The 13,157-nt window shown below is 38.2% G+C and overlaps 1 protein-coding gene across 1 annotated transcript in view; it reads right to left on the bottom strand.

The window, feature by feature from the left end:
* HEATR9 (HEAT repeat containing 9) overlaps positions 1–5,409 on the bottom strand; it is a 33,508-nt gene extending 28,099 nt beyond the window's left edge. Inside the window, exons 1-3 of the mRNA XM_029283293.1 lie at positions 5,313–5,409; positions 2,723–2,769; positions 488–663 (exon numbers count right to left, since the gene is read on the bottom strand). Coding sequence (XP_029139126.1) covers positions 488–663; positions 2,723–2,769; positions 5,313–5,409 — 320 coding nt within the window. The remainder of the gene's footprint in view (positions 1–487; positions 664–2,722; positions 2,770–5,312) is intronic.
* Between the last annotated feature and the right edge of the window lie 7,748 nt (positions 5,410–13,157).

The following is a 13,157-nucleotide window of genomic DNA, read 5'->3' as shown; positions in this document are numbered from 1 at the left end:
AGTTGCCCGAGCGTCTGAATTTTGGTCTCATGACCCTGGGGACGCAGCTATGGTTGTAAGTGTAAAAACGGTTATGTCACTTTTTTTCAATGCCGTTGTACCTTTGAACAGTCACTAAATGAACTGTTGTAAGCCGAGGACTACCTATATGTCCAACCAGTAAGTTTAAAAGATAACTTTATTTTTTGCTTCAGGGTAATTGTTTCCATTATTCAAAACAAGATATTTTAGGAAAGTTAGACACGCTTCAAAAGACCAAACCTTAATTGTTGAAAATTATTTTGCTGTACCATCTATCTGTTTGGGCAAAGGATACCATGATCCTAAGCAAGTGGTCAGCTTATCAAAGGGTATAATATCAGCCAAACACAATAAGCCCCCCCTTTTTTTTTTTTTGCACTGCAGGTGGCAACTGTTAATTGATGCTATAAATATAACTGGTCTTGCCTGCCTACTAGTAACAGAAACTCAGTATCCCATCCCTTACCTTTTCTTTACAGACTTAGATTTTGCCTTTTCCAATTTCTTGCGATATGGGCACTGCTTCTTCAAGCTAGCTAGATCAAGTTGCTCTACGATGGTAGGTGGGATGAGACCAGGATCAAATGAGTAGACTTTGGTTCTATATTTGAAAGGACTACATGGGTAAGTTTCAGAAGGAATCTGGAGGGAGATTAAAAACAAAAATCGTCAAAATTGCCTTGGGCATGAAACATAGAGTTCATGTCGTCAGAAACATATTTGTTGTCCACTAAATGGTGTAGTTGTCCCGGCAATCCTAGACCACCATGGTTGATTTCAGAAAGCTGAGCAGGGCTGGATCTGGGTGGTTCTTGAATATGAAATTAGCAGTAAAATCTAGGGCTGTAAACTAGACTGAAAGGTTATTTAACCAACAAGCAAACAAACTAGAACGCAACGGTGAAGTGCATCCATATTAACTGCCAATAAAATTTCATGGACATATCTGTGAAGTCGTCAGGAGATGAACTCGCCTCAAAGGAAAAGTCACCTGGTTATTTGTCTCAGAATCTTTATACCAAAATTCCCATCCAGTCTTAATAACTTAGTTTCTTTATTTTCATTTAGGTCAGTAAGTGCAATGCCCCTCCCTACTGATGGAGTCCTGGAAATAATTTATGTGCTGCTTGGGCTTGTTGCTTCATGAATTGCAACTGTAATTTTCTCAGAAGGGCAATGCCAAGCATGAATGGTGGGAGAATGCAGGATAAAGTTAATCAGAGCCTACACTAAGATGTTGCTCTTAGTCATGAATGGCCAAACTCATCTAGATAATTTTAGTTCAGTTGTTGGTAGAAGGTAGATTGGAATTTATCTCCAGATCCCTGGATGATCTACAGTAAGTCTGGAAGGATTGCTAGCTCCCAGTCGTTTAACAGGAGCAATTTCCTCAATCTTATTTTATTACACAATTAATATAATTCTTGCTCTAAGCAACTTGCAAATGTCCATTTTAAAATGCACAGTAACAAAAATTAAAGCAATTAAAGCCAATTAATTTAAAACAATTAAAACAAGCTCCATTAAAATGCAACATGATATTTTCTTCTTAAATTAGGCTGCCATAATAAAGAAAGCTTGGCAAAGAAAATGAAGGATTGATTTTCGAAAGTCTTGAAAACAACGACTTTTGAGCCCCTGACTGTAGCTAGCAAAACTTGAACCTAGTAACAAATTTAGCTGACTTTAAAAATTCCAAATCTATCTCACTTACACACACCCACAGGGAATGTGGCAATTATTCCAAACTGACTTTTTTTTTTTATTTCACACCCACAGACAAATCTTACCAGACTGAGGCTTCTACTATCTGCATCTATAAAATATTCTGTGAACTATTAATAGCAATAGCAATAGCAATTAGACTTATATACTGCCCCACAGTGGTTTACAGCAGTCTCTGGGCAGTTTACAATGTCAGCATATTGACCCCAAAATCTGAGTCCTCATTTTACTGACTTTGGAAGGATGAAAGGCTGAGTCAACCTTGAACCAGTCAGGATCAAACTCCTGGCTGTGGACAGAGTTAGCCTGCAATACTGCATTTTAACCACTGCACCACCAGGGCTCCTATTAAGCAGGTGTTGTCTTCCCCCTCTTTCTCTCACACATAATACCTGGGCTAAGTTGCCTTTCATACCTCTGGAATTCATCCCCCTTCCTCCTGGCGATCCACCTCCTCACTTCCTTCCATCACACCTATTAAACTATCATTCCTTGGGTTCATGCAGAATTCAGGAGTCCTGCAGAGTGAGCAGTGATCCACTCCTGAACTTTTCTCCTGGGATGCTTCCAGATGTAGCATTAGTGTACAATCATCCAACTTCTTTCACAAAAATTTTTATTTGCTCAGTGGTGGCATTCAAATATTTGAACAACTGGTCTTCTGTGTAGATGCCACTTCCAGAAGTCCATTCTGGGCTTGGGCAACAAAAAATTAGCTACCGGTTCTGCCGAAGTGGTGTGAACCGGCTGAATCCCACCACTGAATGTGCTCCTCTTTATTTCCTTCCCAGGATCTACTTCTAATTTTACACTGAAAATCTAGTAAGGTAGGGAAGAAAGATTTGTACCACAAGGTCCTCCTATACAAACCATCTTTGGTATAAGGTACAAAGTGTAAATACTTAAGTGGAAAGTGCATGTATATATTGTAGTATGTATCAGGAGATTTCACAACTAACAAGCAAAAGTCACATACCTGGTGGAAAGAGTCCTTTGGTGTTTTGATTAGAGCCTTCCTGGCCGCTGTAAAGAGTGAAGCACAGGGGATGGAGAAACCACCATATTTAGCAAAAATGGGTCTACTTATTCATTTGTTTACATATTGCATATATAGAGCTCTCCTCTCATTTCATTCCCACAACAACAGCTCAGCAAGAGATAGGGATTAGCCTAAAAGCCACCCAGGAATATCTGTTGCAAGCAGGACTTGAACTGGGTCTCCCCAGTCACAATCTGTGATCATTATGCTGGCTTGATTTAGTTACTAAGTACAATGCCATTAATTGGAACTGACATTTTTTTTAACCAAATGCAATGCATCTGCGCTTTTTTAAAAAAAGCTCATTAGAATAAGAAAAGCTAAAGAAAGCACATTAAACCACATGAAAAATAAGAGGCACAAACCACAAGGTATATAATAATAATAACAATAACAACAGAGCTGGAAGGGACCTTGAAGGTCTTCTAGTCCAACCCCCTGCTCAGGCAGGAAACCCTATACCATTTCAGATAAATGGTTGTCAATCTCTTCTTTAAAACTTCCAGTGTTGGAGCATTCACAACTTCTGGAGGCAAGTTGTTCCACTGATTAATTGTTCTAACTGTCAGGAAATTTCTCCTTAGTTCTAGGTTGCTTCTCTCCTTGATTAGTTTCCATCCATTGCTTCTTGTCCGGCCTTCAGGTGCTTTGGAGAATAGTTTGATTCCCTCTTCTTTGTGGCAGCCCCTGAGATATTGGAACAATGCTATCATGTCCTTCTCTTCATTAAACAAGACATACCCAATTCCAGAAACTGTTTTTTATATGTTTTAGCCTCCAGTCCCCTGATCATGTTTGTTGCTCTTCTCTGTACTATTTCTAGAGTCTCAAGATCTTTTTTACATCTGTATATAATGTCCTGTTTTGCCTATGCTGTCTTTAAGCAGTATAGGCAAAGCAGGGCATTTGTTCCTCCAATCCTCTGATTTCTATTTTCTATTTTGTACTATTGTTTTATTTTTTTTATTTCAACTTTTCTCTAAGAGCTAAAGGAGATATATGTGATCCACCCTCCCTGCTATCTAATTGCATCCCGATAAGAACTCCATACTGGTTAGGCTGAAAAATACTCCATTAATAAACATAACGGTTGAAAATCTGAATGCTAGGGTCTCTCTACTCCTAATTCAATATTTCAATCATTGCACTACAAAGCGCTGGGTCCCCAAAGTGCTGAGCATGTGATTAAAAATCTTTCTTGGCTGTAAATCTCTTTGAATTTATCGTTGAGCCAATAGGTACAGGAGTCAAGAGTGTTAAATTTAATTAGTAGCCACCAGAACATAAAATCAGAGATAGGGAAGATACCTTAATAGTCACACTCAGTTATGGTAGGAGCATATCCTGACAACATCCTATTTCTACTATGCGGTAAAACTTTCCCTTCACCACAGCCAATGAGAGAGACATATAGATGTTTAACTTTACCTGTACTGGGTTCTGAGTGGTGTTTTCCATTTTTAGCTGATTGCATCCAAGTGATATGCTTTGAACTTACCGGTTAGGCCAAAGGCAATCTCAGGTGACCAGTAGTGACCGGGATTGGAGTGATGTTTATTGCCACATTAGATTCATGCAGGCATTATAATTCTTCCCTCTAGTTTCTACTCAGTCTGCTTGGCTGCCACTCTACTCGTGTTTCACTAAAGTGAGTACTGCTCTAGAGACCGATCAGAATTGTTCAATATTCAATATTGTTCAATATTTTCCAAAGCGCCTGAAGGCAGGACAAGGAGCAACGGGTGGAAGCTAACCAAAGAGAGAAGCAACCTAGAACTAAGGAGAAACTTCCTGACAGTTAGAACAATTAACCAGTGGAACAACCTGCCTCCAGAAGCAGTGAATGCGCCAACACTGGAAGTTTTTAAGAAAAAACTGGACAGCCATATGTCCGAAATGGTATAGGGTTTCCTGCCTGAGCAGGGGGTTGGACTAGATGACCTCCAAGGTCCCTTCCAACTTTATCATCATTATCATTATTATATTAATAGCACTAAACTGCTCAGATGACAGTGTTGTCGGTACCTTTAGGTGACGGCCATAATAGTTTAGCTCAAGGCTAAAATAAAATAATAGAGGGACAAAGAGAGAACCCTATTCCCCATCAGTGCTCAAAGAACAAAGGAACTGGAAGTTGGCATTTGTTTTTTATTATTAAAAAAAGAAAAGGAAGGGAAGAAGTATCCTAAATAGAAATATCTCATGTAACTCCACTTCTTTACATTCAGTACTGTAATGTATTTCCACTGTCCCTTTTTTTATTAGGCACAAAGCTAGCTGGTTGACCTTGGGCCAGTCACTTTCTCTCAGCTCTAAGAAGGAGGCAAGGGCAAATCACTTCTGAAACACCGTGCCAAAAAAACCCTGCAGGGGCTTCTCCAGGCAGTCTCTAAGAATCCATCACAATTGAAAAGAAGGGGGGAAATACATATACATGTGCAAATATATTCTATAGCTATTCAATGGATAAGCTCAGCAACAATTCATATTACAGTAAAAGATGCCATCAGCATGAATACTAACTTACCTTCATCTTCTGGTGTCTCTATCATGGGACTCCATAATAACTTTGGAGGTGGTTTGGCGCCATAGGGTATCTCTGGGATCATCTTTGACCCACCCATTCTTAGCCTTTGTATTGCAAATCTTCACTTTAATCAAGATATCACTTCAGTGATTGTTGGATAAAATAAGGCGCACCAGATGTCTAGTGTTTCTTAAGGACTATTTTTTTTCTTCCTGAATTGGGAGTGGGTGAATGATGTCATAAACCAGTACTATTACTATGTTTTCATTGTACATATGCCCAAAGTGATGGCAACTAGATATTTCTGGATTATATATTGTCTATCTGAATTTATTTCCATCTGATGTGTGGATGGAAATAATCTCTGCAGTATTTGATGTTATCAACCATTGGATAATATGGATGTATCACCAATCCATCTGGATTCCGGTAGTTGCAATCTTTCTCAAGGGTAGGTTTCAGAAATTGATGCTGGAAGACTACAGATGGACACCATGTCCTATTGATTAAAATATCTCACAAAGTTCCATAAATCAAATCCCTCCTCATCCTCTAACCCTGCCCCCTTTCAATCTTATTTCACAGGACTTAATTTTTAGTTCCTTGATCATCCTTGAATCTCTTGTAATTTGTCAGTACTAACAGATTGTCTACACAGTACTGTAATTCTTCAGTCCTCTCAGATGAAATAAAAATAGATTAAATTACCCCAAAAGGAGGACATCATAGGGATATAGTGGTGCCATGCCAAGGCTGGTGCTGGCATAATAGCTGCACATGGATAGTTCTCTCTGTGGGAGTTGTTTGGACTGGCCAGTGCTTGTATCTTTGTTGACTCACTTTCCTATTGTCTTCTTGTGATCCTCTGATTTATGTTTCCTACATTGTTTCTAATATCCATCATTTTTAAATTTTTACATTTGTTCTTAATAATAATCACGGTAGATTTTTTTCCCAGAAGGACAGCTATACATTTTCTAAAATCTCATTCCTCTACCATACTGAATGTAACTTTAGAAATTGACCAAGTCAAAAAATGGACTAAGGAACATTTCTGTCTCTCTATGCGTGTGTTTAACGACAACACTAAAAGTAATATAACAATCTTTATTTCAGTCACAGACCAGCAAAAAAAAACAACCCATAAAATTATACAAACAGAACAAGAGCAACCATTTCAGCAACTGAAATTTAATATTACTACCATAAGACTGTAAACATTACAGCTGTAAGTTTTACACTGATGCTAATGCAAGCAATAAAATACAAGCTGAGATAATATTAAAACTTGTTATAATAATCATTAATAAACTCTATATCTAAAGCTAATTAAAAATCAGTATTGATTTAGTTGTAATTTGTAACATGTAAATATCTATTCAATGTTATTTCAGAATTTACAAAATTTGCTTATACTTAATCAGCTTCTGGTGAGCCATATAAACTACAGCACTTTGCATGTTATAGAGGGATTATAATCCATCAGCCACATCAGCATGCTCTGGCAGCCTTGTCAATATCAGAGAGATAAAACTATTACACGTCTCTATGCAGCACACATTGAAGGATGTGCTTGGCCCTCTCGAGCTGGCCAATCCTCAGGGGCATAGGCTGTTCCATATATATGGGACCATCTCATTACCTGTCCTCTGCAACCATAGAAGAGAAAGCATTCAAATGCATCAATCTTACAGTCTTCGTGCCTTTGAAACATTCAGTTGCCTGAAGTATGCCACTTGAACTACTATGTACTTCCAATTTTCAGCAACTGCTTCAGGTACTCTACCTGCAGTTGTCCAGAATTTAGAAGTTTACAGAAAGTTTACAGAATAACAGAGTTGGAAGGGACCTTGTAGGTCATCTAGTCCAACTCCCCCTGCTCAAGCAGGAGACTCTATACCGTTTCTGACAAGTGGCTGTCCAGTCTCTCTTGAAAGTCTCCAGTGATGAAGCACCCACAACTTCTGAAGGCAAGCTGTTTCATTGGTTGATTGCAGGATTCGTTTTTCTCACCATGCACATGTATACATAATCTGAACTAGACTGTGTTGTTTCTCATATAATATATGTGGGTATATGCATAATTCTGTATTTATTTATTTATTTATTTATTTATTTTTGTCATATTTATGTAGTGTATATTGGAGGTGGTGACCCTTTGAGAGCTGTATGCAACAAAATTTCATTTTAATGTATGTTGATTAGTGTACATTCAAAGTGACAATAAAGTTATTATTCTATTCTATTCTATTCTATTCTATTCTATTCTATTCTATTCTATTCTATTCTATTCTATTCTATTCTATTCTCACCATCAGAAAATTTCTCCTTATTTCTAGGTTGAATCTCTCCTTGATAAGTTTCCATCCACTGTTCCTTGTCTGGCCTTTGAGTGCTTTGGAAAATAGGTTGCCACCCTCCTCTTTGTGACAGCCCCTCAAATATTGGAACATTGCTATCATGTCACCCCTGGTCCTTCTCTTCACTAGACTAGCCATGCCCAGTTCTTCAACATAATACAATCTTATTCACATGCCCTTCACAAAATCTTCTGACATCTTGCAATACCAGTAGCTCAGCTTTACAGCCCACCATAATGTGTGTTGAGAGGCCCTTTCCCATCAGATGTATTGCCTTCCTCAAAAGCTCTCTCTTATTTCTCTTTTGAGGACAATATTATGGTATGTAAAATCACAGCTTTATTTACAGTATATTACTTTTCCACAGGTTTGTCTGATTCATAAGGGCCTCTTTTCATTTTCAGATAAACGTATGTTTGATCATATGAATTCACATAAAAAAACAACAACAAAATAACATCTGGATTTTATATATGTTTGCTCATTTTTGCTCTTTATAGACTATTGCACTGTACAAATAGAACAAAGATGGAGGTGTGTTGTGAGTTTTTGTGGGGTTTTTTTGTTTTGCTTCTGTAACTTTGATTTAACATTGCAGAAATCTGATGTTTACAAGCCTGAAAATCTAGAGAAGTTTGTAATTGGATGCGCCTGACAATTTTCTAAGTATGGTGTAGTTTTCACTAAGACCTGAGACTGGGCAACTGATGGCTCCAGATATGAGTTCAACAGGAGATAACCTCAGCAAAAAAACTTCCTTCCTTCCTTCCTTCCTTCCTTCCTTCCTTCTTTCCTTCCTTCCTATTGTACCTTGCTAAGGACAAGAAAATGACTTTTTCTGTGCTCTAAGTGAGAACAGCATCACAGCCAGGATGGGGCTTTGGGAAAGGACCTCTACCTGAGTTTTGGAGGATTAGATAAGAGGCCTCCTAGGTTATATTCTGCCTCCATATCCCTGCTTTAAGTGAAGTGTGCATGTGTGTTGTGCACACACACACACACACACACACACACACACATGTAGATCATACATATACATATATATTCATATTAGTAGCCAGATATGCCAAAGCCATATTTTGGGGACTGTTTCTATTATACTACACTTGTCAAATTTCATTATGCCACAGTGACACAACCATACTTGAGGATTGGAAATGATGTCCAGATATGAAATATGGAGTACAACACTCCCCAAATCCACTCTGCTCTAAGATTCATTTTAAAGAAGAGCATAGAGAACAAGGACGTCCTGACCCTGAAGAAGAGGAAGCCATCAAAATCTCTTTTCTGTTTGTCAAAAAATAGGTGAGAGGCCCACGTCTTCTTATCATTTGTCATCTTTAAGATATCTGCCACTATTTCTTGCTGGGGTGAGATGTTCACTTAAATCTGATAATAATGTGGGATGTTGATGTTAAAATTCAGTACAGTATAGGACTGTATCCTCTATGGCAGTTATGAGTTATGTGGGCCTCTCTTGTTAACTTGACAGCCACATTCCAGAAGAATAGATTCCAAATTGAAAACTGCACAGAAAACACACTGACAATAGAAGAGCTACAGGAAGGCAATTTAATGTATATTAAGTAAGCATTGCATTTAAATTTGCTGGAGGCAAACACTACACTCATAACTACTTGCCAGTAAAAAAAATCATGATACAGCTGCCCACAGGAAGTTGTTTTTAAGAGAAGTGGAAGTATCCTCCTACAGAGAATGAACAGAAGGACATAACAAAAGCAGCTGTCCCTCCTTCAAGCCACCTTTTCAATCCTCTAGATGTCATGGGCTAAGGCAGGGGTGTTAAATGCCAGCCTGCGGGCCAGTTGCATCATGCGGAGGCCATGCCCACCCCAGCTTTGGCAATGCAAAAAAAAAATCGTGATACATCGCAACACGTCACGTGATGCGGCAAGTTTGACACCCGTGGGCTAAGGTGTCTCCAGCCAGCCTGATTACTGACACTCCTGGTAGATATCACCTAATAATAGCTTGCCACCCACTGTTCACATGCATCTGATGCTAGCCTCAGCAGTTGACAAAGAGCTGGAACAATGGGTTGGAGCCTGATTCAATAAGGGATGAATGATTTAAAGGAACAGTTGCCTTCTAGAGCTGGTGTACAATCTAGGCCAGGGGTAGACAACAATCTAGGCTAGGGGTAGGGAACCTTGGCTCTTTTATGACTCGTGGACTTCAACTCCCAGAATTCCTGACCCAGCTATGCTGGGAGTTGAAGTCCACAAGTCATAAAAGAGCCAAGGTTGCCTACCCCTGATCTAGGCCAACACTTCTTGATGTGGTTGACTCCAGCCTTCCATCTTCAGACAGATTTCCCATTCTCCCACACACATTTCAAGGGCACAATTTGAGGAAAATTTCTGAGTTTCTTGATGCTCAAAATTTATGTTTTTCAACATAATTTTAGACTTTTTTCATAAAACAATAGAGGAAGAATTCAGCCCATGTTTTCCATGCTGGATCATGGCCTTCAACCTTCATGATGATTATCACTTGTATTATGCTGTGAGTCTTTGAAGCAATTCTGTGACCTTGCAATAATGTTGTAAGTAGGTCCGCATTACACAAAGCATGTAACTTAGTCTATGATTTTATATTATTTATCTGGAAGAAAGTAAGTGCATTCAGATAATTTATGGCAGATGACAATACTGAGTTACAGATTTCCTGATTCAGATCTTAGTATCATCATCTCTTCCGTCACTAAAGTTTTTGCAGCTAGTGTCTTATTCCTAAATTCTTCCTCTGTGACTTGAAATTTTGGTTTAAAAAAAAAGTGTCAGGGATCTGAATCCAAATAATAGCAAATCCTAGATAATGACCTGAATTACCATCAAAACACTGAATTCAACAGAATATTTCAACATTATTGGTCAGAAGTGAGCACTCATTTCCTCGGAGAGCTCTTAAAAGATCATTCCCTCTGAAAAACTTAGTGAACTGTGACTGACATTAAATAACCTTATTAATTCATAATCCACAGTTCATTAATTCATAAAGTATAATTAATTAATTATTGACTTCTCAGTTCATAATGTGTCATTTGTAAGAAGACTTACAATTTGCACATTAATAGCATTCATTTAAGAAGACACAGTTCAAGATTAGGTTTTTTTACCCAGTTCCCACAAGTATATCCATTTGGTCTGCAATTTTACAAACCCTATTCAAATGTCTGAGTCTATTCTCATGACATGTAGAGCTTGTGTCTGTAACAGATATAACCTTAATCTGCAGGACAAGCCGATGCAGTTGAATGTTGTTCCGTTAAAGAAAGGCTGCCGTTCTATGAAATTTGATGGGAAAGTTTTAAGATATTTTTTCTCCTTGACAAATACCCATTTTGTGTACACAATTTTGTGTGAGGAGTATAGTGGGTTGGTCAGTATAGAGAAGTAATTAAATAATGTGAGCCTCTACCCTGCATCTCAAGCGGTAAACTTCAAACATGCATTTACAGCTTGATTGGGCCACCATCAGTAATCAACATCCTGTGACACATTATCACCTAATACTTAACTGCATCTTAAACCTGTAGTTTATTCAGCAGCTATTTCTGAGAGTTGCTTCCACTGGAATTCCTAAAAGACAAACCGGTTTCCTTCAGCAGTGCTGCCACAATGGTGTGAAAATCAAGACGGAATCCAGTTTAACTTTTGTCAGAGAAAATTTAAAGCCCAAAGAAGATTTGTACATATAATTATCCTTGTCCAATGGTACAGCAAAGCCAGGAGATTCTAAGAAAAGAGAAATCTGTCACAACAAGCATGTAGTGCAGAAGCCCTAGGATCTCATTTGGTAGGCAAATACAAGAAACCATGAAGCTCTGGGGATCTTGTGATCAGAACTTTTTAGATTTTCAGATGCTTTTCCTTTCCTATCCTGCAGGTTGCTTGCTTGCTTGCTTGATTTATTTAGCTAGTATGGGTATATGAATGTCTTAGCCCAGAGGTCCCCAATCTTTTGGGCACCAGGGACCAGTTCTGTGAAGAAATGTTTTTCCGTGGACAGGAGGGGCCGTGGTTTGGTGTGCTGTCTGCATCCCATGGATGGGGCTTTGCTTGTTTGTGCGGACCGGTTGCTGGCATGCCGCAGTCCAGTATCAGTCCACGGACCGAGGGTTGGGGACCCCTGTCTTAGCCAACTTCCTTCCTTTAAATTCTGGTAGAAAAATAGTGGATAGTTGCTGTAGATGTAGCTTTCATTTTAGACAGGCTCGGACAAAATATACATTCCTTCCTCTCCTATAGTACACACATTTCAAGAAGGGAAAGATGTATGTACACAAAGCCAGATTCTCCAACCCCTCCTTCTGGTAGACAATATACCAAATTTGGCCCTTTTAAAAAGAGTGAGAAATCCAAATGAGAAAAGCAAAGGACTGTTATTGTTCTTTCTGGAAGCCCCAGAATTAATTTATTGGAGTTCCCCCCCCCCTTCCAAAGCAGGAAGTCCAATAAAACTAAAATAGAGGAACATAACTAGCATCTTCTTGTGTTTGAAGAAATAGATAACCAGTCAATCCAAAAATTTGTGTTAGATTTTTTTTTCTCCTGCGTGTTGCTTAATTAAACATGCATCTTGGGGAAAGTTTGAGGCAGCCATTTAGGAGGGAAGGGAGAAGTAAGTCTTTGAGGAAGAATTTGGACAAGAGATACTGTAACACAGAGATAGAAAAAAATGTGAGAAAGATAAACTCAAAATAACCTCATATTAACTTTATTTAGTATAAGATGGGACAGAGAGACACCATGACAGGCTTTCAAGGTTATATGATTGTATCCTACAACAATCAGGTAGCATTGCTGATATATCCTGAACTGTCTGTTTTTTGATCTAGCTTAGCTGAAGGGCTGACAGAAAGAGGGATGAGAAGTCTGAAAAAAAAATGTAACGTATGAATTGGTGGAAGCAAATATGGTTTGCAAGATTCGTAAGACACAGAAAGGCAATAGTGTTCGTGCAAACCAATGCGAGTGGTCTTCTTTTCTTTATTTTCTGTAATTACTTTGACTTTTTTCTTACTCTTTTTTTTTTTTTCCAATATAAAATTTTATTGTTTTTATCATAAAAAAAAGAAATACATCACAGATATTACACAATGTTATATCCCATCCCCCACCCCCCGGACTTCCCAAACCAAACCTAGGCTAATATTCAAATACAAGTAAACAAATATTAATATCTCTAACTCCAAACTCTAAACTTAAACAATCCATCTCCTCCGTGTTAATAAAAATTATTCATTTAATTAGTTCTTCGAATACCCAAAATCTTTACCATTTCAGCAAGATAGTTTAACACCATCCCTTACTTATACAAAAAAAGAAAAGAAAAAAAATTCCCATCTTCCGTAAAGTTAACAAGTTAATTCTGTCATTTCATGAAGCTACACCTATAAAAAATCATTTGGAACCCTTAATAAGGTTTACAACTTCAATTACTTAATTATCATTCAATT

Source organism: Protobothrops mucrosquamatus, unplaced genomic scaffold (assembly GCF_001527695.2).
Source record: "Protobothrops mucrosquamatus isolate PMUCROS unplaced genomic scaffold, P.Mucros_1.0 scaffold_52, whole genome shotgun sequence".
Taxonomy (NCBI): domain Eukaryota; kingdom Metazoa; phylum Chordata; class Lepidosauria; order Squamata; family Viperidae; genus Protobothrops; species Protobothrops mucrosquamatus.
This window is presented reverse-complemented; position numbering and strand designations above follow the sequence as displayed.